This window comes from Orcinus orca, chromosome 19 (assembly GCF_937001465.1).
Source record: "Orcinus orca chromosome 19, mOrcOrc1.1, whole genome shotgun sequence".
NCBI classification, from domain to species: Eukaryota; Metazoa; Chordata; class Mammalia; order Artiodactyla; family Delphinidae; genus Orcinus; species Orcinus orca.
The window spans coordinates 7,286,397-7,308,438 of NC_064577.1; the positions used below are offsets into that span (position 1 = coordinate 7,286,397).

Consider the following 22,042-nt stretch of genomic DNA (forward strand, 5'->3'; position numbering starts at 1 on the left):
TCATGACCTCTCATTGAACTCTAATCACCTCCCAAAGGCCCACCTCCAAACACCATCACCTGGAGGGTTAGGACTTCAACACACAAATTTTGAGGGGACACAAGTACTTCATCCCTAGCACCTACTGAATAGGAACTCTGCCAGCAGAGGCAGTGTGTTTAACAACAGCACTCCTGGGGATTCTGATCCTCCTTAGGCTGGAAGACCCCTGCTCTGGGAATTCCCTGGAGGTCTAGTGGTTAGGACTCCGTGCGCTCACTGCTGAGGGCCTGGGTTCAATCCCTGGTCAGGGAACTAAGATCCCACAAACTGCATGGCATAGGCCAAAAAAAACAACCCTGCTTTAAGGTCCCAGCCCCAGGCCCGGCTCAGGGTGGTGGTGAAGGACCTCACGTGACCGCCTTCCCTCTGCTTGTCTTGCTCCCCTTGCCCTCCCTATGTTCTCCCCTGCACCACACCCCCAGACCCTCAGCTTAGAGTCTCCTGCATCCTCCCTCTGCTGCATCCTCTTTGCAGGAGCGAGCCATCCTCGCTCTCGCAAACAGTGAACATGGAGGCCACTGTCTCACCTTGTAATGTCCTTTGGAGTTTATAAAGCACTTTCACAAAAGTCATCCTTCTGGGTCCTTAGGGCAAAGCCATAAGGGAATCAGGGTCAGTGAGGCTATTCCACAGTCACAGATGGAGAACAGGGGCTCAGCTGAGGTGATGTGGGCTGCTCAGGTCACCTGGCCAGATAGTGGGGAGCTGGGTCCCCCAGGGTGAGTTGCTGTGCCATGTTGCCCCTCCGTTGCTTCAGACCAAAGCATTCATTATCTCATGCTTTCCCTTCCTTGGAGAAGCAGGGATATCTTATTAAAGAACACAGGAGAAGAAACATCATACTCAATAGTTATTGAAAATTATTCTCATAAAGTCTGGTATAAGACAAGTTCTATGTATCTTTATCACCACTTCTATCCAACATTGTGCTGGAGGCCTAACCACTGCAATCAGGCAAGAAAAAGAAATGTGTGGCATAAGGATTGGAGAATAGCTAAGACTGTCATTATCATGAAAACATGATTCTATAACTAGAAAATCTTAAAAACTCTAAATACAGATGGTTAGTATTAGTTGGTGAATTGAGCAAGATGGTTGTATACAAGTTTAACATACGTACAAAAAAATCCGGACAGGCGTACCTCAGAGATACTGTGGGTTTGGTTCCACACCACTGCAGTAAAGCAAATATTGCAATACAGTGACAAATTTTTTGGTTTCCCAGTTCATATAAAAGTTATATTTACACTTTAGAGTCTTCCTTTCATGAACAGTTTCCGTGCAGTGTGCGATGCTGTTTGATAGTATTTTACCTATAATAGAACTTCTTTTAAAATTGGAGTCAATCCTTTCAAACCCTGCCACTGCTTTATCAACTAAGTTTATGTGGTAGTCTAAATCCCTTGTTGTCATTTCAACAATCTTCACTTCAACAATCTACTCCCTTCCCTGGGAGTAGATTTCGTCTCAAGAAACCACTTTCTTTGCTCATCTATAAGAAACAACTCCTTATCTGTACAAGTTTTATCATAAGACTGCAGCAATTCAGCCACATCCTCAGGCTCCACTTCTAATTCTACTTCTCTTGTTATTTCCACCACATCTACTTCCTCCACAGAAGTCTTGAACCCCTTAAAGTCATCCATGAGGATTGGAATCAACTTCTTCCAAATTCCTGATAATGTTGATATTTTGACCTCTTCCCATGAATCATGAATGTTCTAGTGGCATCTAGAATGGTGACTACTTTCCAGAAGATTTTCAATTGACTTTGCCCAGATCCATCAGAGGAATCACTATCGATGACAGTTATAGCCTTATGAAATGTATTTCTTAAATAATAAGACTTGAAAGTCAAAATTACTCCCTGATCCATGGGCTGCAGAGTGGATGTTGTGTTAGCAGGTATGAAAACAGCATTAATCTCATCGTACATCTCCATCAGAGCCCTTGGGTGACCAGATGCATTGTCAATGAGCAGTCAGATTTTGAACAGAATCTTTTTTTCTCAGAAGAAGGTCTCCACAGTGGGCTTAAAATATTCAGTAAACCATGTTGTACACAGATGTGCTGTCATCAGCCTTTGTTGTTCCGTTTATAGAGCTCAGGCAGAGTAGATTTAGCATAATTCTTAAGGGCTCAAGGATTTCAGAATGGTAAATGAGCGTTGTCTTTAACTTAAATCTTCGTTAGCCCCTAATAAGAGAGTCAGCCTGCCCTTTGAAGCTCTGAAGCCGGGCATTGACTTCCTCTCTCTGGCTACGGCATCTCCTTCCAGTAGAGGGCTGTTTCATCTGTGTTGAAAATCTGCTGTTGAGTGTAGCCACCTTCATTGATGATCTTGGCTTGATCGCCTGGATAACTTGCTGCAGCTTCTGCATCAGCACTTGCTGCTTCCCCTCGCTCTTTCCTGTTACGGAGACGGCTTCTTTCCTTAAACCTCGTGAACCAACCTCAACTAGCTTCAGACTTCCGCAGCTTCCTCACCTCTCTCAGCCTTCATAGAATTGAAGAGAGTTAGGGCCTTGCTCTGGATTAAGCCCTTCCTTAAGGGCATGTTGTGGCTGGTCTAATCCTCTATCCAGACCACTCAAACTTTTTCCATATTCATAGTAAGGCTGTTTCACTTTCTTATCATTCATGGGTTCACTGGAGTAGCACTTTTTATTTCCTTCAAGAACTTTTGCTTTTTATTCGCAACGTGGCTAACTGTTTGGTGCAAGAGACCTAGCTTTAGTCTGGCTTGGCTTTTTTTTTTTTTTTTAATATTTATTTATTTGGTTGCACTGGGTCTTAGTTGCAGCAGGTGGGCTCCTTAGTTGCGGAGCACCAACTCCTTAGTTGCAGCATGTGGGCTCCTTAGTTGTGGCTCACAGTCTCCTTAGTTGTGGCTCGCAGTCTCCTTAGTTGTGGCTCACAGGCCCCTTAGCTGCAGCTTGCCAGCTCCTTAGTTACAATACACGGGCTCCTTAGTTGTGGCATGCAAACTCTTAGTTGCGGCATGCAGGTGGGATCTAGTTCCGTGACCAGGGATCGAAGCCCGGCCCCCTGCATTGGGAGCACGGAGCCAAGCCTGGCTTGGCTTTCGACATGGCTTCCTCACCAAGCTTAACCATTTCTAGCTTTTGATTTAAAGAGAGAGACATGTGACTCTTCCTTTCAGCTGAACACCTAGAGGCCATTGGAGGGTTAGTAAATGGCCTAATTTCAATATTGTTGTGTCTCAGGGAATAGGGTAACATCAAAGATCAGTGATCACAGATCACCGTAACAAATATAATAATAATGAAACAATTTGAAATATTGTGAGAATCACCCAAAGGTAATGCAGAGACACAAAGTGAGCAAATGCCGTCGGGAAAATGGCGCCGACAGACTTGCTCAACGTAGGGTTGCCACAAACCTTCAATTTGTAAAGAATGCGATATCTGCCAAGCGCAGTAAAGCAGAGCGCGCTAAAATGAGGTGTGCCTGTATTTCTATACACCTGCTGCGAAAATGAGCGAAAATAAGAATTCCAGCGTATGGCAAAGGAGACACGGATGTGCGGTGGGAAAAGAATGGTCTTTTGGGTAAATGACGCAGGGTCATTTGGATACTGATATGGGAAAGACGGATCTTGACTTTCACCTCCCACTAGGCACAGAAGTCAATTCCAGCTTGATTCACATGTAAATGTGAAAGGTAAAATAATATTTGGGAGGATAAATAAATAAGCAAACAAATAACAAAGAAAGAACACACTTTAAGGCGAAGCAGTGGCAGATTTGAGGACCCCAGGTGCACCCACATGGCCTTGTCCAGAGCCCGCCCACCCCCTGTATTCCCTTGATACCAGCAGTGGCCGGCTAGCTGCCCTCACCACCACTGGGGAGAACCAGCTTTTCTACCTACTTTCCCAGGACCTTCAGAAGCAGCCTGAGTGTTCTCAGGATGTTCCCAATGCAAAAGCTAAGCACCTGAGGCTGGGTGGAGCCCACCTCAAGGGGCCCAGGCCTGTGTGGGCAGGAGGATGGAGCAGGCCTCTTGGGGGACTTTCACCTCCTTGGGAGCTGACTCAGCTCCGTAGGCCCATCCTTGAAAATGAAACTGAATTTCATGAAGGTCTTATCTCTCTGCAGAATTTTTTGATTCATTCATTCTTTAAGGTTTTATTGGGTACTGACTATATGCCAGGCCCTGCAGGTACCGTGATGAGCAAGGTAGGCCTTGTCCTTGTACCCACCACTTGTCACAACGAGACCCCTTACTTCCCTCTTCTCAGTACTGTGCAGACTCTGTTCTAAGGGCTTTTCACTTGTTAACTCATTCCTGTCAACCCAACAGTCCTCCTGTCAACCCAGTGGGCTCAGCACCTTTATCATCCCCCCTTTACGGATGGGGAAACTGAGGCTCAGAATGGTTAAGTACTTTTCCCGATCACTCAGCCAGTCAGTCGTGGAGCCAGGATTTGATCCCAGGCAGTCTGGGTCCGAGCATCCTTGCCATTACCGCTATACCACATCACCCCCACGGAGTTTATGAGCTAGAAAGGCGAGATGGACAAGAACAAGTAAATACAACAGTTCCAGAAAGTGGGAGGCAGAAACCTAAAAAGTGAAGGTGGGGGGCACTCGAACAGCCAGTGGGGAGGGCGTGGGAAGGCAGCTATTTTATTTCGGATGCGCAGCATGGGCCTCTATGAAGAGGTGACGTCTGAGCTGGGACTGTGATGAGGAAACGCGAGATCTGGCAGAAAGTATCCCAGGCAGGGGGAGCGGCGTGGATGGGGCACTGGGTGGGAAAGAGCACAACGTAAGTGGGGACCAGAAAGGAGGCCAGGGAGGCAAGGGAAGGGGGAGGCCCCACCGATGACCCTTCACATCTCCGTAGCCTGGCCCTTGCTGGGTCTGTGTGGTAGCAGCTGCCCCACCCTGCTCCTTGGTTTAATTTGGGTTCCCCCAAATCAGAGGCAAGTTAAAAAGTTATTTACTTTTTAATTTGTGGTAAAATGTACAAACATAAAATATACCATTTAAATCATTTTTATGTGTACAGTTCAGGGGCGTTAAGTACCTTCACATTGTTGTGCGGCCATCACCACCATCATCTCCAGAGCTTTCTCGTCTTGCAGAACTGAAGTTCTATACCCATTCAATGGTAATTCCCCATTCCCACCCACCCCAGGCCCTGGCACCCCACTTCTTTCTGTCCCTATGTGTTTGACTACCCTGGGTGCCTCATATGATCATTCATGCAGTATCTGTCTTCTTGTGAACTGGCTTCTGTCACTTTGCGTAATATCTTCAAGGTCCATCCATGTGGTAGCGTGTGAGAACGTCCTTCCTTTTTAAGGCTAAATAATAATATTGTGTATGTACACGTGATCCCTTCATCTGGCAATGGACACTTGGTTTGCTTCCACGTTTTAGCTCTCGTGAATCGTGCTCCTGTGAATATGGGTGTGCAAATATCTCTTTGAGACTCTGCTTTCAGTTCTTGTGGGTGTATACGCAGAAGTGGAAGTGCTGGATCATGGGGGAATTCTGTTTAATTTTTGGAGGACCCGTCATATGGTTTTCCCCGGCGGGTGCACCATTTTACAATCGCACCAACGGTGAACGAGGGTTGGGAGGGGGCAGTTTTCTGCAGGGCCTCCCTCCCGAATGGGAGGCGCAGTGAAAGTCATCCCTGGCTCCCTGTCCCCTGCTCCCTTTCCAGACCCAGCGCTCAGCATCTCTGTCCCTCAGGTGCGGCCGCCAAAACAGCAAGCTTCTTGAGCAACAGCTGTTTCATCTGAGCTGCCTCCACACTGGCCCTGCAATGTCCTTTTTCCTCCTCGACCTAATTCAGATGTTAGGAGACGTGTGTTTGTGCCTCATTACGAAGATGGATTTTTCATTCAGCTACTGATGTTTCCTAAATTCCCGGAAAAAGTCACTTAATTCGCCTGCCCTGAGGGCCCTCTCTGACTGCTTGGCAGGAACTGACTTGGCTGCCGTTGCCGGGATGGGAGGATTGGACCAGACCCCACACAGCATCTTGGAACATCTGCCTCGGTCAGGAGTCTGACGACCAGAACGTCTCCGTCAAGGCCCCCTTCTTTCTTGCTGCCCTGGTGCCTGCGCCATGGCTTTTCCTCCCCCAGAGGAGCTTCTTTCTTTCCACTTTGTGCAGTTCAGAGCCCTTCTCATAGCCCGGTCTGACATTGACCTCCAGCTCAGGGTCATCAGGACAAATGCAGTGGAGGAGCTGCTGAGAGCCAGGCTGGGCTCCCGGTGGCAAGGCCCCGAGTGTCCTAGAGAGAGACCAGCGCCATGGTCATTGGCCATCTGGAGACCCTGCCCACTTAGCTCACCTTCCAGCCAAGCCCTGCCCTCTAGGAACTCACCTGGTGACAGATAATGCAGCTCGGTGTGACAAGTGCTGCAGTTGCAGATGGCACAGAGTGAGCCCAGCGTGGAGGGGCGGGGGTGGCTGGCCCCTGAGAGGTACGGGAGGCTGCAGCGTGGAGCTCACTTTGAGCTGAGCCTGGAAGGGTGGATACCCAGGGGGCAGGGGTGGTGCATTTCAGGAGGAAGTGCAGGGACCGGTGGGTGTTTGGCAAAGCTGGTGGATGTCGGGGAGGGAGGGAGAAGGAGGGGGTGATGGCGAGAGGAGGGCTGAGGGAGGGAGAGAATGAAGCGAGGATCTGGCGGCAGAACCATCAAAGGGTGCTAAGCAGGTGATGGCTGTCAGGTGTGTCTCTGGGGAGTTTAAGTCCAGAGGTGGATTTGGAGGAGGGAATGTGTAGTGGGTTGGAGAGAGCCTGTCAGATGCTGGATTATCCAATTAGCAATAATGAAGGCCTGAATTCAGGCAAGAACAACCAGGATGGGGACTTCAAAGATGGTGAAGAGTTAGAAATAAAAGCTGCCTGTGATGGAGAGCTCACTCCGGGCCAGGCCCCTGCTGAGCTATCAGCCACCCTTCCCTTCCCTGTAACTCCTTCTTTTCCAGGCTGCTCACACACCCTTCAGGGGCAGGACTGGGCTGGGGACACTGGGCCTGGGCCCACCTTCTCTTGCTCCAGACGCCCTTCCTCCTGCCCCTGTTAGGCCTGGCCTCTCCCCTCGTCTGCATCTCTCCCAGGGCCGCAGACCTCTGCACTTCGACTTCTGCTGCCTGCCTTTGCTCAGCACTCTCCCCCGACACACACATCCTACCCGTGTCTGAAGTCCAATTGAGGGCGCGGGTCCCTGTGTATGTCAGAGGATGGACATAGCTGGTGGGGTGGGATAGGGGCGGGGCCGGTGTTGCCTAAACCCATACTGACTGCTATACCTGCACCTGTGCTGAGTGGACCGGGCGTCAGGAGTGCAGGAGAGCTCTGCCCTGGGCTCCCCCCACCACCCCCCGCCCCCGTGACCTCGGGTTAAAATCCCTTCCCGCTCTGGGCCTCTCGTGCTCCCTGTGAAAGGAAGCAGTTGGAGGGGTTGGAGGAGAGGGTCTCTTGGGCTGTCCAGCAGTTTCCTCCTGTGAAGCTCAGGTCAGCCCAGTCCCTGCAGGATCACCACCCCAGAACCTGCTCCCCAGGGGCCTGCACAGATCAGTGAGCTAAAGCTCATTTCTCTGCGTCTCCGGAACACAGCTCGGTTTGTTGTTATTTTAAAGCCATGGCAGGGTTGCTTCCCACTTGGCTTTGACTCAGGCTGTGATTGCGTCTGTGTCCTCTCAGCAGGAGGAAGCCAGGGTGGGGGTCGGCATGTGCTTCTTAGAGCCGCCTCTGCCCCTGATGTTCCTGTGATGCCATAAGTCCCTCAGAGCCCCCTGGAGGTCAGTAGGCAAAAGGCGGTGATTATACCCATTTTCCAGATGGAGAAACTGAGGCTCAGAGGGATAACTTGCTCCTGGTGGCACAGCCAGGGCCTTGCAGTTCTTCCTACCTCTTGGTTCAGAACTTTGCCCACATGCCCTCTGGGAAGTAAAGAGAGCTGAAGACACGCAGGAGACCCCCAAAGGAGGGTGTTGTCTGGTGCCAGCTTGTCCATGGCGTGCAAAGGCCATTGGCTAAGTGCCTGCAACACTGGGGAAGGGACGGTAGCCCCAACACTAGGGCTCACCATAGTCGGGTGTGGCACCCTGGGCACCCCTGAGGCAGGACCCTGCCCCCCAGAGTTTGTCACACCCCTAAGGTGGCTGAGCAGCAGCTGAACACACATGGGGTGTCTGTAGTTGTTGAGTCATGGACTGGTCAGTGTGAGGCCAGCCCCTCACTGAGTGGGCAGAGTGTCTGTAGGCTTGGGCTTGGGTTGGGTTTGGGGACACCAGCCGGGCTTCCCCACTGAGACGTCCATCCGTCTGGCACCCCCTTGGGCCCCTCGCTACCCCCCTCAGTGGCTCTTCTCCCGGGGTCTGGTCAGGGTAGCGAGCCCGCCGGCAGCAGGAAGCCGTGTTGGCAAATCTGTTTAGCGGCTGTTACCAGGAACAGTAATTTTGTGCAGCCTCTTGTCCTCTGTTGCGGTAAATAACAGATAATGACATTTCCAGTCCGAGCTGTGGCCAGCGCCGCCCACGTGGCCCTCGCCTCAACAGCTGCGCCCCGCAAGCTGCCACCCTTCGCAGGCCCTGCGATTCTTCATCGCTCTCAAATTGCCCCTGTTTTTCCTGCTGCGTTGCTTCCCGCACAGCTGTTTGCTGTTCACTGACCTTAACTGGAGGTGGGTTTAGTCTGTCCTTCTGTTTCCCTGCGGGGAAACCAGGATGCCGCTCTTGTGGATAGAGGGAGCAGAGGGGAGCATGGGAGCCGGCTCCTCACCTGGGCACCCTTTAGCCCGGGCCTCCAAACCAGGAAAGAGCCGGGCCTTTCTCAGAGGGGACTGTTTTTGTGTTTGTGCGCGGTACACGGGCCTCTCACTGTTGTGGCCTCTCCTGCTGCGGAGCACAGGCTCCGGACACGCAGGCTCAGCGGCCATGGCTCACGGGCCCAGCCGCTCCGCGGCATGTGGGATCTTCCCGGACCGGGGCACGAACCCGTGTCCCCTGCATTGGCAGGCGGACTCTCAACCACTGCGCCCCCAGGGAAGCCCTCAGAGGGGACTTTTGAGCTGTCTCCTTCCAAACCCTTTCCTCACCCTTGTCATCCTGCCTTCCAGAGGAGGGATGACTCTCCCAGGTTACAGATGCAGAAACGGAGGCTGAGAGGGGTTACGATCTGCCAAGCCTTCCAGAGACCCCTCTGCCCAAGAACCACATCTGCCTTGCCGAGTTTCCAGGCGCAGACAGGAGTGTAGTCTGGGCCCCCCAGGGAGTGAGGCCCGAGCACCTGGCTGCCACTGCGGGGCCTCCCCACCCGGCTCCTGACTGCCTGCAGTGGAGTATCATCCGCTTTCTAGCTCATTCTCTGCTTCTCTGCTTCTTCGTCTTGCTCAAGCGTGGCTTTTTCCCTCCGGCTGAAGTCTTCAGTGGCAGTCTACTGCCACTCTGTTCTGCTGCCTAGAACAGAGTCTAACCGCCGCCACTTGGTATCCAGGGCCCTCAGTCCATTCGTGGCCTGAGCACGAGCTGCTGACCGTAGCAGCATAAACTGCATACCGGGCTGGGAGTCCCGAGGCCTGAGGGTCAGACCTGACTCTACCTGGCCCAGACCTGTCACCGCGCTCCCTGGAGCTCTGCTCCTGCGCATCGCCAGGGTCCTTAGCTGATCACTAGTGCTGTTGCTCCTGGGGTGCTAAGAAGCCCTAGGGTGTTTGTCAAGTCCGCTGTATTTTTCAAATTAAAAAAAAATCAGTTCCAGTGACAGGTACTTACTGGCTTCGAGGACGTTTACTGTGTCTAGGCACTGGGGTGGGCACAGAGAAGGGAGAGGGTATTTTCACATAAACTGACCTTTTGAGAGTTAGGATAACCCTGGAAAGTCAGAGAAGACGGTGCTGACCCTGGGACAGGTGAGGCTGCCGGGGAGCTGAATGTCCACACTGGGCTGGTGGGGGGAATCTGCGCTAACTTGGCTTCCTGTGGACCCTGGATTGGCCTTCGCTAGTCTCCTCAAGCCCTGGGAATGTTCTGGAAAAAAAGCCTCTGCTGAGAATACAGAGGACAAATTGACCAGGAGTGACTGAATCTGTATTTTCAGCAAAGGTGCTTTTTCTGAAACTCAGATCTGATCGTGCCCCTCCCCTCCTTAAAAACCACCATCGGCCCCCAGATGTCTGCAGAATCCCAACCCCACAGTCCATGATGCTTGTCAGTCAGCCCCTCCCTTCCTTCCTAGCCAACTACATGCCAGACGCCTGCTAAACTTGGGGATTTAAACAAGAACAACAATGTCCTTTTTCTAGAGGGAGCATACTCACAGGATAGACAATTTCATTATGATGCAATTAACACCCCTGTAGAGATGTTGACCCATATTGGGAGCGCACAGGAGGGAGTAACTAGTGCTTCCCCTGGGGGGAAATCAAGGAAGGAGTCACAGAGGAGGAGACATTTGAGTTGTTCCTGAAGGATGAGTAGGAGTTTGCTAGTCATGAGGCAAAGCCTGGGTGAAAGCATAGAGGCAGGGAAGTACCTAGAGTGTTGGGAACAGGCAGGGAGGCGTTTGGGGCTGGCATGGTGGGCTTGGTGAGGCTGGAGAGTTAGGCGGGGGCCGAGGAGGAAGGCTCTCACATATGTGTGCATCCAGCTTCTTGTTTCTGTGCCCTCAGCCTGTGAGCCTCGCCGTGTTCTCCACCCAGTCCAGGGCCTGGTAGCAGCAGGGCCTTAGGAAGCGTTTGCTGAATGCTCTTGACGTCATTGGCCCAGCCTGCAGCTAAAGTTGCTGCACCGAATTCTAGGGGGAGGGATGGTGAAGGTCCCCCGGAGACCCCCGCCTGGCCTTCCCGTGGAGATTTCAAGCGTTCCCAAAGCAGGGCTGCGACTTCAGTATCTTTGGGGATCCGTCCCACAGGCTGGTCGCACAGCCTAGAGCCATAGAATTTCGGAGCTAGGATCTGCTCAGCACACCTGGCCAGGGGCTCCTTGCCTGGCCCTCCCTCCAAGTTATGGCTTTGCGGCAGCCCCAGAGGAGCCAGGCTCCCTTGTAGCCTTAGCTGGGAGGCTGCTGATAGGGGCAGGGTGTTTTTAAGATGCTGGTTGTGAGGATAGAAAACCAAAATGATCCAACCTCTCCCTTGGCTGTGCTCTTGTAACAGAGCCTGGGCCAGGTGGCTACCAGGTGGCAGGCACGCCTCTGGGTGAGAGATTATCTGTGGGAGGCCCCAGCCCAGTGCTGAGTTTGGTTATGCAACCATGGCCTGGCTGAGGGAGGCTGGAGCTGGCTGTGTCCGGGGCCTTTAATTCCCTGAGTTCATGTTCCCGGGATGGCTATTGTCTGTCTCGGCCGTGTGTCTTCAGACCACCACTGTCCACTGGAGAACCCCATCCACTTCCTCCCTCTCAGGACATCCGTTTCCTGGCCCCATCGGCATCCTTCTCAACTAGGGTGGGGTTCATAGCGGGCATGGGTGAGAGGCAAGACAGGGAGTGGGACCCGAGTCCAGCCCTCCACTTACTCTCCTTGGGTGGCCCCAAACAAGTTACCTGGGCTGTCTGCCCCAGTGCCGTCATCTGAGTGACTAATCTGTGTGAAGCGCTCCTGCTGTGCCCAGCAACTCAGTACGTGTTATATAAGCTCTTGCTTTTTATGATTATGAACCTGGGTCCCCATCCTGGCTCTGCCACCTCCTGGTGACATGAACTTAGCCAAGCCACCCAAGATCTCTGAGGATGAGGATGCCTTCCTCATCCAAGGCATCCGGATCATAAAAACTCCCTCACAGGGCTGTTGTGAACGTAAACGGGATTAAATGTGATAATGTGTGTTGAGCGCTGAGCTGGGCGCCAGGCGTGGAGTAAGTGCTCAGTAAACGGTGACTGTTAATCATTATTATGAGTTGTAACTCTAAGTAACCACCTGGCAGGGAGCAAGAGGATGTGAGCCCGCTCCCTCCGCCACCTGGGCCGTCCTCTGCCCTGACTCCCTCCTGGCCAGAGTGGGGTGGGAGAGCTGCAGGCCGCCGTGTGACGCGGTGGTCCCGGGAGACCGCTGGGCCAGGGATTTGGATGGAGCCATGTGGACCCGCGGCCGAGAGGCCAGAGGACTTGATGAGCTCAGCCATGGCCCAGGCCCCGTCAGTCCCAGGAGCAAGGGGTTTCTTCCTTTAGGGCTGGAAGGAGCTAGTGAGGCTTCCAGGAGTGGTCCCCGAAGGACCGGCAGGACCCAATCGGGAGGAGCCGGCCATGTTCAGAGCTTCAGGAAAGCTCAGTGTGGGTCAGGGAGTCCCCGCGTGCACTGGACTCCATCTACCCCAGAGTCTTCCCCCTCGGCAGGTTGGCCCAGGGACGGGGGGCCCTAGGGTGCACTCCAGGCCTGGGAGACCTTAGGAGGGTTGTGCCCGAGAACCCCTTAGAGAACCATTCACCGATTACTTTTTTTTTAATTGAAGTATAGTTTATTTACAGTGTTTCAAGTGTACAGCAAAGTGATTCAGCTATATATAGAGAGAGAGATTCTTTTTCGGATTCTTTTCCATTTAGGTTATTATAAGACATCAAATATAGTTTCCTGTGCTATACAGTAGGTCCTTGGTTTTTTTTTTTAATTTTAATTTTATTTTAGAGTATAGTTGATTTACAATGTTGTGTTAGTTTCAGGTGTACAGCAAAGTGATTCAGTTATATATACACATATTATATATGCATATAACATATATAGATATACTCTTTTTCAGATTCTTTTCCATTATAGGTTATTACAAGATATTAAGTAGAGTTCTCTGTGCTATACAGTAGGTCCTTGTTGTTTATCTGTTTTCTACATAGTAGTGTATGTCTGTTAACCTCTAACTCCTAATTTATCCCTTCCCACCCCCTTCCCCTTCCATCACCGTAAGTTTTTTTTCTATGTGTGACACCCATTGATTTCCTCCCTCATTCACCCCTGGGGAGAGTCAGTGCTATCGCCTGTCCCCACACAAGGCCCCGTGAGACCCAGGGTCCCCTTAGAGGTTGGGAGGGAGAAGTGCGGAGTCCCCACCTGTCCTTCTTCCCCATCGGGACTTCAGAGCAGTTATTTTAGCCTTTCAAAACCCAGACTCCCTTTAGATAAATGTAGAAACCTTCCACCTTTTTTAATGCTATTTGAAATTTCAAAATAATATTTTATGTTTGAAAAAAGTGAGCATACTGTTGAATGTGCTTTTCCCCCTACAAGTTTCCTGTCCTCGGCCCTGGAGGGTCTGGCACCCCCTCAGAGGGAAACACCCCAGCCTCGGGGGTCGACATTGGCCCTCGCCTGAGACGCACCGGCTCCCCCGGCCATCCCCTCGGCCCTCAGCCCTTCCATGATTTGTGCACGATTCCCTTCCACCAAGTGTTTCTGCCTTGTCACGACTCAGTCTCACCAGGAGTCAGTGCTCCGTCTGCGCAGCCCAGTGTTTGTACGTCTCTTCACCCCAAGGGGCTGAGTACCCACCGTGCCCCACACAGACGCTTGCGGAAGGAATGAATGAATTCCTCGAGACCCAGGGCTGTGTGTCACGTGGTCCCGTTTTGATCGTACGTTATTAGATTTGCTGGTCTTTAAAACCTCCCTCTCAGCTTCATACTGAATAACCCGTCTCCACTCCTTTGCCCAAACTCTCACCTGCAGCCGTGGTGCAACCACTGACCCTCCTGTCACCCACTGTGCGTGCCCCCAGGGCCCGTCGAGACAGCTCAAATCTTTGCTTCCCACGTTTGCCTGGGAAAGAGGCAAAAACCCAGCATGGAGTCTCCATTTTTTTGTTTTTATTTTTTGCGGTACGCGGGCCTCTCACTGTTGTGGCCTCGCCCGTTGCGGAGCACAGGCTCCGGACACGCAGGCTCAGCGGCCAGGGCTCACGGGCCCAGCCGCTCCACGGCATGTGGGATCTTCCCAGACCAGGGCACGAACCCGCGTCCCCTGCATCGGCAGGCAGACTCTCAACCACTGCGCCACCAGGGAAGCCCTAGGCATGCCTTTTTAGTATGCGCTTATGAATGTTCATCTCGAGCTCCTTCCATTGCCTTTTTAACCCTCCTGTCTGCTCAGGATGCGGGGCTGACGGTAGCGAGTGGCAGGAGATGGAAGGCAGTGCTTTGGAAGCTAGTCCTGAAATCTGCAGTGCTGCCTTTCAGCTGGGAGAGGTGGCTGGGGGCTGCCCAGGACTGGGGTCTGCAGGTGGTCCCCACGTAGCATCAGCGGCTCATCTGGTGGGGAGCTGGGGAGGGCTCACTCAAAGGAGGCGGTGCAGCCTTCCAGAGACCGAGGTGAAGAGTGGCCCTGCGTGGGGTAGTACACCTGCCACCCGCAGCCGGGGCACGAGAAGGCTGGCGTTTCCCCGGCATGGCACCAGTGTTGGAAGCACAGAGAGACTTGTCCTCCTTCTGAAATTCTTCTCCGGGCGCCTCCTGGCTTCTGTCTCAGGCCAAGCAGCAGGTGGCTGGCATTCTTAAGGCTGTGCGTCTTTGGGTGACTCAGTATTTGCAGTGGTCAGGGCTCAGGTCAGCATGCCCTCAGCCCTGCTGGCCCCCAGACTGTGTCCTAATGAACAGAGGAGGGCCCTGGCTGTGCCCTCTCCCACTTGAGGCTTGACCGAGTCTGGTGTTCTGGAAGGGGAGCCGGGGCCCAGGGAGCCAGCTCTGCCTTCACCTGAGCCCCCGGTGGAGAAGGAAGGCTTGGATGAGTCTCTTGTCTGAGCAGAAACCTGGAGCTCAAACAGCGCAAGGTCCACATCCCAGCTCCTCGTGGTCAGGTTACTTAGCCTCAGCCTCAGATCCTGAGTTGATAAAATAGGGACCGTAATACCCACTTCTTAGTGTGATTATGAAAATTAAGTGAGATTCTACATAAAGCACCTACCTTGATGCCTGGTGTAGCACCAGGGCTCGAGAAAGTATATCAGTATTTATAACATGTACATCAATACCTAAAGTACATAAATATTTTAATATGTACATCAATACCTAAAGTATATCAATATTTATAATATGTACATCAATATCTAAAGTATATAAATATTTATAATATGCGCATCAGTACCTAACGTACTGAAAGTCACTTGGCAGCAGAACCTGGCTTCCAGATACTGAGTGTCTCTATAGCAAGGAGGCCATGTCTAGCCCCTGCGCTCCCGGCCCTCCAGGGCTGGTGATGCACCTCCAAGCCTGGCTGATGTCTTGGGGGTGAGCAGGACTGATCCTGTGATCAGAGGGGTCAGTGACCCGTGGATACCACCTGCGGAGGTGGAGGCGGGTGGAGGCAAGGCTGACTATCTACCTTTGAGCCACACTCAACCAGCAAGTCCAGTCTCCCTCCCGTTTGTGCCTATGTCTTCGGCTTCTTTAATCCATCCTGACCCACAAAAATCCAGATAGGGTCAAAAAAGGAAGTCGGGGCAAGTGATTTCCCAAAACATTTAGCATAGCCTTCCTTTAAATAGGAGTTCTGCTTACCCATTTAAAATAGATTTCGACTTAGCACAATTCAATTTATGTTTTGGCCGGTCTCCTTCCAGATATTTTTCTGTGTATATATCTACTTCTAAATGGATATAGGCACATATACATATCTATATGGTAGAGAATCACACTAGGCTTACTGTTTATAACATGCTTTTTTAACTTAATTTATTCTGAACATTGCTCCATGTCAGTAAATACACAGTTCCGTCGTGATTGTTTTCATTCTTTCTGTTTACGTCGTCATTTTTTATTGCCGAGTACCTTTCTCCAAAACACAATCGGATTTTTTTCCTTGCTGAAGATTTGAGTTCTAGCATGGGGAGCACACTGGGTGGCGTGAAATGCACGCTCGTGGGCTGATTTCCTCACGTTGTTCATGCCTGTGCTGTGATTGTCTGGACACAGCCATTTCTTTACCCTGCTTTCCTGGGGTGAGGGGTCAGGGGCAGCCCCTCCACGAGCATCATTGCTGCCTGGTTCCTAAGGAGAGACCGTCTCGCTGACACACTTCAGTCGGTGAAACTTGAAACTCTTGGGCACGTCCTTTTCCAGTTTCAGTCTTGAAGCTCTTGGGCAAGTCCTTTTCCAGATGAGTTTTGCTCGTTCCTCAAGTCCTCCGCTCGACGGAACCCTCGCTGAGGACAAAGGGCCGTGGCTGGTTCATCCTCATCCTTCCTAGAACAGCACCTTCCATCCAGTATTGAGTAAACGTTTGTTGAATTGAAGCACCAGATGTTTTCAAATTAGCCGTCTCCATTATTCATTTCTGCAGCACAGCGTACGTTTTTCTGGCCTCCTCGTGTGGGACATTTAAGCACAATTTCGTCTTTCCTTGGTTGGCTGAGTGCCGGGAGCACTGCTTTCTGTGTGATGGATGGCGCAGCAGCAGCGAAGCCTCCAGGGCCTGTCACAGAGAGCGCGGCTGACTCCCGGGTACTAAGCGCTCTGGAGGGGTGCGAGCAGTTTCGTTCCCGCCCCCGCGTGGGCCCCACACCTGCTCCCTTCTAGTCGGCAGCAGCTCAGGGACTCCGCCGTGGAGCGTGAAGGCTCCGCGTGGAATGAGTCAGGGGCTTGCGGTGAGGATGGGAAGGCCGGCCTGGGAGTGAGGTGCCCCAGCTCTGTGGTCTCCCGGACCGTGTCGTGCCTCTGACGCTGACCTATAGCGTGGGAAGGTGAAGGTGATGATGTTGGATGGAGAGGTGGGGTTCCAGGGAGTCTTGGGGTGACCGAAGTGGCCTAGGGTATGAGGATGCTCAGGAGGGCGCCCCCACAGACCTTGGAAAGAGTCTGAACACACAGGCAGCCTGCAGGATGCGCCCCTGGGGCGGCGGGCAGGCAGTGGTCACGTGGAGGGCGGGGCACACATCTCTGCCCCCACCCTTAGCAAAGGACCCTCAGTGTCATTTCCTCTGTGGCCAGCCCAGCCTGGATTCATGCCCCGCCCACTGAGAGTGAGGCCCACCGGGCAGCAGTCCCACCACCCCTGACACCCCACCCCAGGGTGTCTGGTCTCCCGTCGCCTGACCAATCAGCCTCACTCAGTGTGGACGGGGCACCCCCTGCCCCGCTGCTGCCCAGTGAGTGTTTCCTGTTTCTGTGCGTCTCTTCCCCCCAGCAGGTTGGCACATTCCAGGAGGGGCCACATCTTGCCTTCTCAGGTGTAATGTTAAAAGTAGCTCTCATTTGTTTATTCATTTATTCCACAAAAATTCATCATGCCGGAAACAGGAAGGTGAACAGAAACAGACGCGGCCTCTGCCCTCTGGTTGTTGACAGTCTAGCAGGGGAAGTGACCGTAGTCACACAGCCACACAAATGAGGGTAAGTCTCAGTGGAGGAGAAGAGGCGAGAGCCTGTTAGGGAAGCTCCAACCGGGTTAAGACGGCAGAGAAGGCTTCCTTGAAGAAGCGGTGCTTTCACTTTTGCTGAGGTCTGAAGGATGCATAGGCTCATGAGGAGAGCGTGTGGTCAAGTACATCCCAGACAGAGAGAGCAGCACATGCCAAGGTCCAGTGGCAGGAAAAGCAGATTGAGGACCAGGGACTGAAGTCAGGCCAACACGGCTGGGGCTTGAGATGGAGAACGAGGCAGTAGAGTAGGGGAGAGGGGTGCAAGCTGAGGTCACAAGGAGGTAGGTCTACCCTGAGCGGGCATCATGCGTCATGTGAAAGGGTGTGGTCTTCATCCAGAGGGCAACAGGAAGTCTCTGGAGGCTCCTAAGCTGGCAAGGACGGTAGACAGGACGTGATGAGATTTGCGTCTTGAAAAGATCACACTGGCTTCCATGCTGGGAACCAGCTGGCTGGCCAAAGTGGGGTGGGGCCGTGGTGCAGGCCCCGGAGATGGCAGTGTGGATAGGGAGGGTCTTGGAGGAGAGTGGACAGTTCTAGTGAGATTTAGAGTTCCTGGAGATGGATTATTTGGATGGGCAGGAGGGAGAGTGGGGGCCAAGGATGATTCTGGGGTTTTGGCTCATATGACTGGTGCGTGTGGCATCCTTCACTGAGGCAGCTGAGCAGGACTGTGGTTGCCGCCTGCTCCTTACCGTGGACTGTGCTGAGCACTTTCGTCAATCATCTCCCTTGACCCTCCTAACTGTGACATGAGCCTGCCTGTTACCACCATCTTCGGGACAAGAAAATGCAGCTCAGAGAAGGCTAGTAACAAGTCCAAGGTTGCATCTAAATGGCAGATGCTGTGCTCCCCTGCCCCAAAGCCTGTGTCCCGTGGGCTACACCCTGAGCCACCCCCTTTCCCCATGCGTGTTCTGGGATGGGATGTACATTTGCAAAAGGAATGCATGGAGCGTCTGAGTCAGGCCCAGAAGCTAGACTTGGTTTGTTTAACGCTCAGACACAGTTTGAGGCTGCAGGAAGCATGAGAGAGCCAAGCCCGGGAAGCCAGCGCTCACTCACCCGGGGCAATTCCGCTCAATGGAAACCCACTTGGCAGGGAAGCTGGTGGCCACCCCCAGGCCCGGCTGTCCTTGACACGACTGTGCAGTGTTCCCTTTACACTGAGTTGATGTTGTGGCCGGCTCACACTCTCTCTCACTGGCTTTTTAAAATACCACCTGCTTAATTTTCTTTATTGGAACCTGGAACAAAGACCAATCCCATAAGGGGAAAAGGCTCGTTATTCTCTTCTTGGTCGAGATTTAATAGAACAGCAATTATGTATTATTTGAACTGGAGCGTGTTATCTTTTTGCTGGCGCAGATTCCGCAGCTGGAGACACTGGAGCTTGTAAAGAGGCCAAGAGATGGCCGGGACTGACCAGGGGTTCCACTAGTGATGGCTGGTAGCCTGAAAACAGGGCTGCCCGTGGGCCAGGGAGGGTATGCCCTGTCATGTCACCCCCAACACCCTCCAGAACCCCACAGGACAAGGGGAGGAGAGAACACTTGGGACATGCCATCCATCCCTCCCCCACCAGGACTGGGAGCTGACCCAACAGCCTTTGACCCTGCCTCTGGAAGGTGACTGGTCCACACGGCTCCTGCCCCCAGGCCAGGTGGTTCCGTGTGCTGTGTTCTCTGGGTAGAAGACAGGACACAGCTTTCAAGCACTCTCTCCTAGCTTCTTTCCCTGCCGCCCAACAGCACAGATGATCCGTCAGTCAATCAGATGCTATTTATCAAGGGCACGTGCACGCCCATCCTTCAAACCCTGCTTAAATGTCACTCCTCCAAGGCAGCCAGACATGCCCTTTGGCCTGGCAGGCAGGCCGACCTGGGACTGAGCGTTGGGTGCCTCACCGGGCCCCACCCTCCCAACACAGGGCTGTGCTCCACGCAGTGCTCAGCTCTCCGAAGGTCCAGAAGAGGGGAGCTTCCCAAATCCTGACTGTCGCTACCTAACTGTGGGACTGCGGGCAGCCTTCAACATCTCTGAGCCTCATTTCCTTCACCCGTATGATGGACATCATGACACCCACCTCCTTCACACTCTGTTGCCAGGGTGGCAGGGGCTGGTGTTCCATAATGGGAGGAACTGGTCTTCTCTCCCGATTCCCAGCAGCATCGTCTGATTCAGCAACCTTGGGAGGGGGTTAGGGCGCACTGCGCGCTTGGAGGACGAGCTGTCATTGAACCGTACAAGCATGTAGAAAACACAAGAGGGAAATCTCCCCTCTCTGAGACGGCTCCACTGATCCCACGTGTGCCATCTATACGGGATCGTGGGAATGAGCAGGAAAAACAGCCCGCCGGCGGCAGCGCCTCCGCCCTCTCTTCACCCCAGGAAGGAGGGGCCCGGGTGTGTTTCTTTTTTTTTGTGGTACGCAGGCCTCTCACTGCTGTGGCCTCTCCCGTTGCGGAGCACAGGCTCCAGATGCACAGGCTCAGCGGCCATGGCTCATGGGCCCAGCCGCTCCGCGGCACGTGGGATCTTCCCGGACCGGGGCACGAACCCGTGTCCCCTGCATCGGCAGGCGGACTCTCAAGCACTGCGCCACCAGGGAAGCCCCCATGTGTGTTTCTTGAGTCCCATCTTACGGGCTTACGGGGGCCCCTGTCCTAGAGGTTGAAGGGTTGGGGTGAGCATTGGAAGGGGTAGCAAGAGGCAGCTCTAGTGGGGAAGGGAGAGTCTCCAGACTGGTGGCTCGGGGCTCCAGGGGGACAGGCTGCTGGCCCCCAGAGAGGTGGCACCCCAGCCTGGCACAGATCCCAAACCCAGGCCTGACACAGAAGTGGCCAGGCCCCTTCCCCCTCTGAGGGACGTGGGAGCTCAGAGGGGGAACAGCACAGCAGTGAGCAGTCCGGCAGCACCCAGGGGACCCTTCCCAGACGTACTGCGCCACCAAAGACCCCAAGCCTGGGACCTTCGCGAGAGCGGGGCCCAAACAGACTGGGATGGACTCTCCTGCCAACCCAGAGGGACAGGAGCTTGGAGCAGATTACAATTTATTTGGAGAAATAAAAGAAAAATGACATTTCTTGTACCTGCGGGTCTGATGGAAGCGAATGCATACCCCCCACGAATGTATCATAGCTTCCCTTCTGCCACGAGCTGATTCCTCACCTCCTGTGGCCCCACTGCCCAATCAGGCGGTGACAACATGCTCTGAAAAGCCAAGTTGGTGACATTTCCCTCTCCGTGGAGAGGTGTGCTCCTTGCTCAGTTGGCAGCCTGCAGAAAAGGCCAAGCCGCAGATACAGCCTTCCCTCGACAGGAGAGAGGAGAGAGCCCAAGCCCCGCAGGGACCGGGCAGCTTCCACGCAGCGGCAGAAAGATGCATGGATTAGCTGGTGTGACTGTTCTCTGAGGAGGACACGCTGTCCCTGAATCAGACGCTGCCTGGGTTAGCCCAGAAGAGGTCTCAGCCCCACCAAGCGCCCCTCTGCCTCCTGGTGCCTTTCATCTGGCTTTTTCCCACCAGGGCTTGTGGCTGTGCATCTCGGGGAAGCAAAATATGTACCGAGAAGTTATACGATCTTCAGCAACTCTGTAGAAGGAGAAGCGCTGCAGAGACCAGGTTCTGGCCGCTCACGTGTCCGGGGGCAGTTATATAGCAGCTCTAGAGGCAGACCTGAGTCTGTTACTTACTTGCTGCGTGAACTTGAGCAATTCTCAAACTACTGCCTGTAAAATGGGCCTAATTCTCATATGACAGGGGTCCTGGGATCGTTAAATGAAGGGCCTTGGCGTGAAGGAAGTGCCCAGGCGGTCACTGGTATTTGTCACCATATCGTTGTCTCACCTTGTCAGGCACACAAGTGAATGTTTTGCCTGGTTATATACAAATGTCTGTTTTCTTTGCTCCATGTTCTTTTTTTTTTTGTTCCTGGTCTTCCCTTCCTTTCACTATTCCATGCTCTTTTTTTTTTTTTTTTTTTTTTTAATGTTTTCTTTGTTGAAAAACGTCATTTCCTGCCCACATTTCCGGGGACCGACAGTCTGCTGTTAAGGCCGTATCGTATTCAGTTGTGTTTGCCTGGATCGGCCTCTGGTATTGGGCGTTTGGGTTGTTTCCAGTTCCTTGCTATTGAAAATGATGCAGCTGTGACTCTCAGCAAGCTTATTTTTTTTTTGACGTGATCCCAACAGGATGTACTTGTGAGGGTGAATTTCTATCACGGAGATCCTTGGATGGGCACACCTATTGTGCCCCAAAGCCAGCTACGGGTCTTAGGTGATCTGTATCCTTTGGGTTATCGCCCCTTGGGGCCTGAAGCAAAAGCCATCCCCTCAGAAGGTGCCAGAGGGCTCCTTGGTTATAGTTTTCCCAGCCCCTCAGCTGAGGAGGAAGGAGCTGAGTGTTTACGTTCCCGTGTCCTCTCTCTTGTAGAAAGTCTGCACCAAATGCGGGATCGAGGCCTCCCCCGGCCAGAAGCGGCCCCTGTGGCTGTGTAAGATCTGCAGTGAGCAGAGAGAGGTAGGGTACCCGGGGCAGCGGGGTCTGGGGGGGGCCTGGGCAGGGCCGGGGCGTGCACGAATTCAGGGAAGTTCATGGTTGGTCACGGAGAGGGGCTTCTCAGAAGGCCAAGGAGGGCCTACCAGGGGCAGCCCGGGATGAGGGT

At 53.0% G+C, this 22,042-nt stretch overlaps 1 protein-coding gene across 2 annotated transcripts in view; it reads left to right on the top strand.

The window, feature by feature from the left end:
- Positions 1-22,042, top strand: part of RPH3AL (rabphilin 3A like (without C2 domains)) — a 144,889-nt gene that overhangs the window by 69,014 nt on the left and 53,833 nt on the right. The window contains exon 5 of one of the 2 annotated variants that reach the window (XM_049701940.1): positions 21,811-21,897. The exons of the other annotated variant lie outside the window; for it this stretch is intronic. Within the exon in view, the coding sequence (XP_049557897.1) occupies positions 21,811-21,897 (87 nt within the window). The remainder of the gene's footprint in view (positions 1-21,810; positions 21,898-22,042) is intronic. 2 annotated transcript variants of the gene reach the window in all.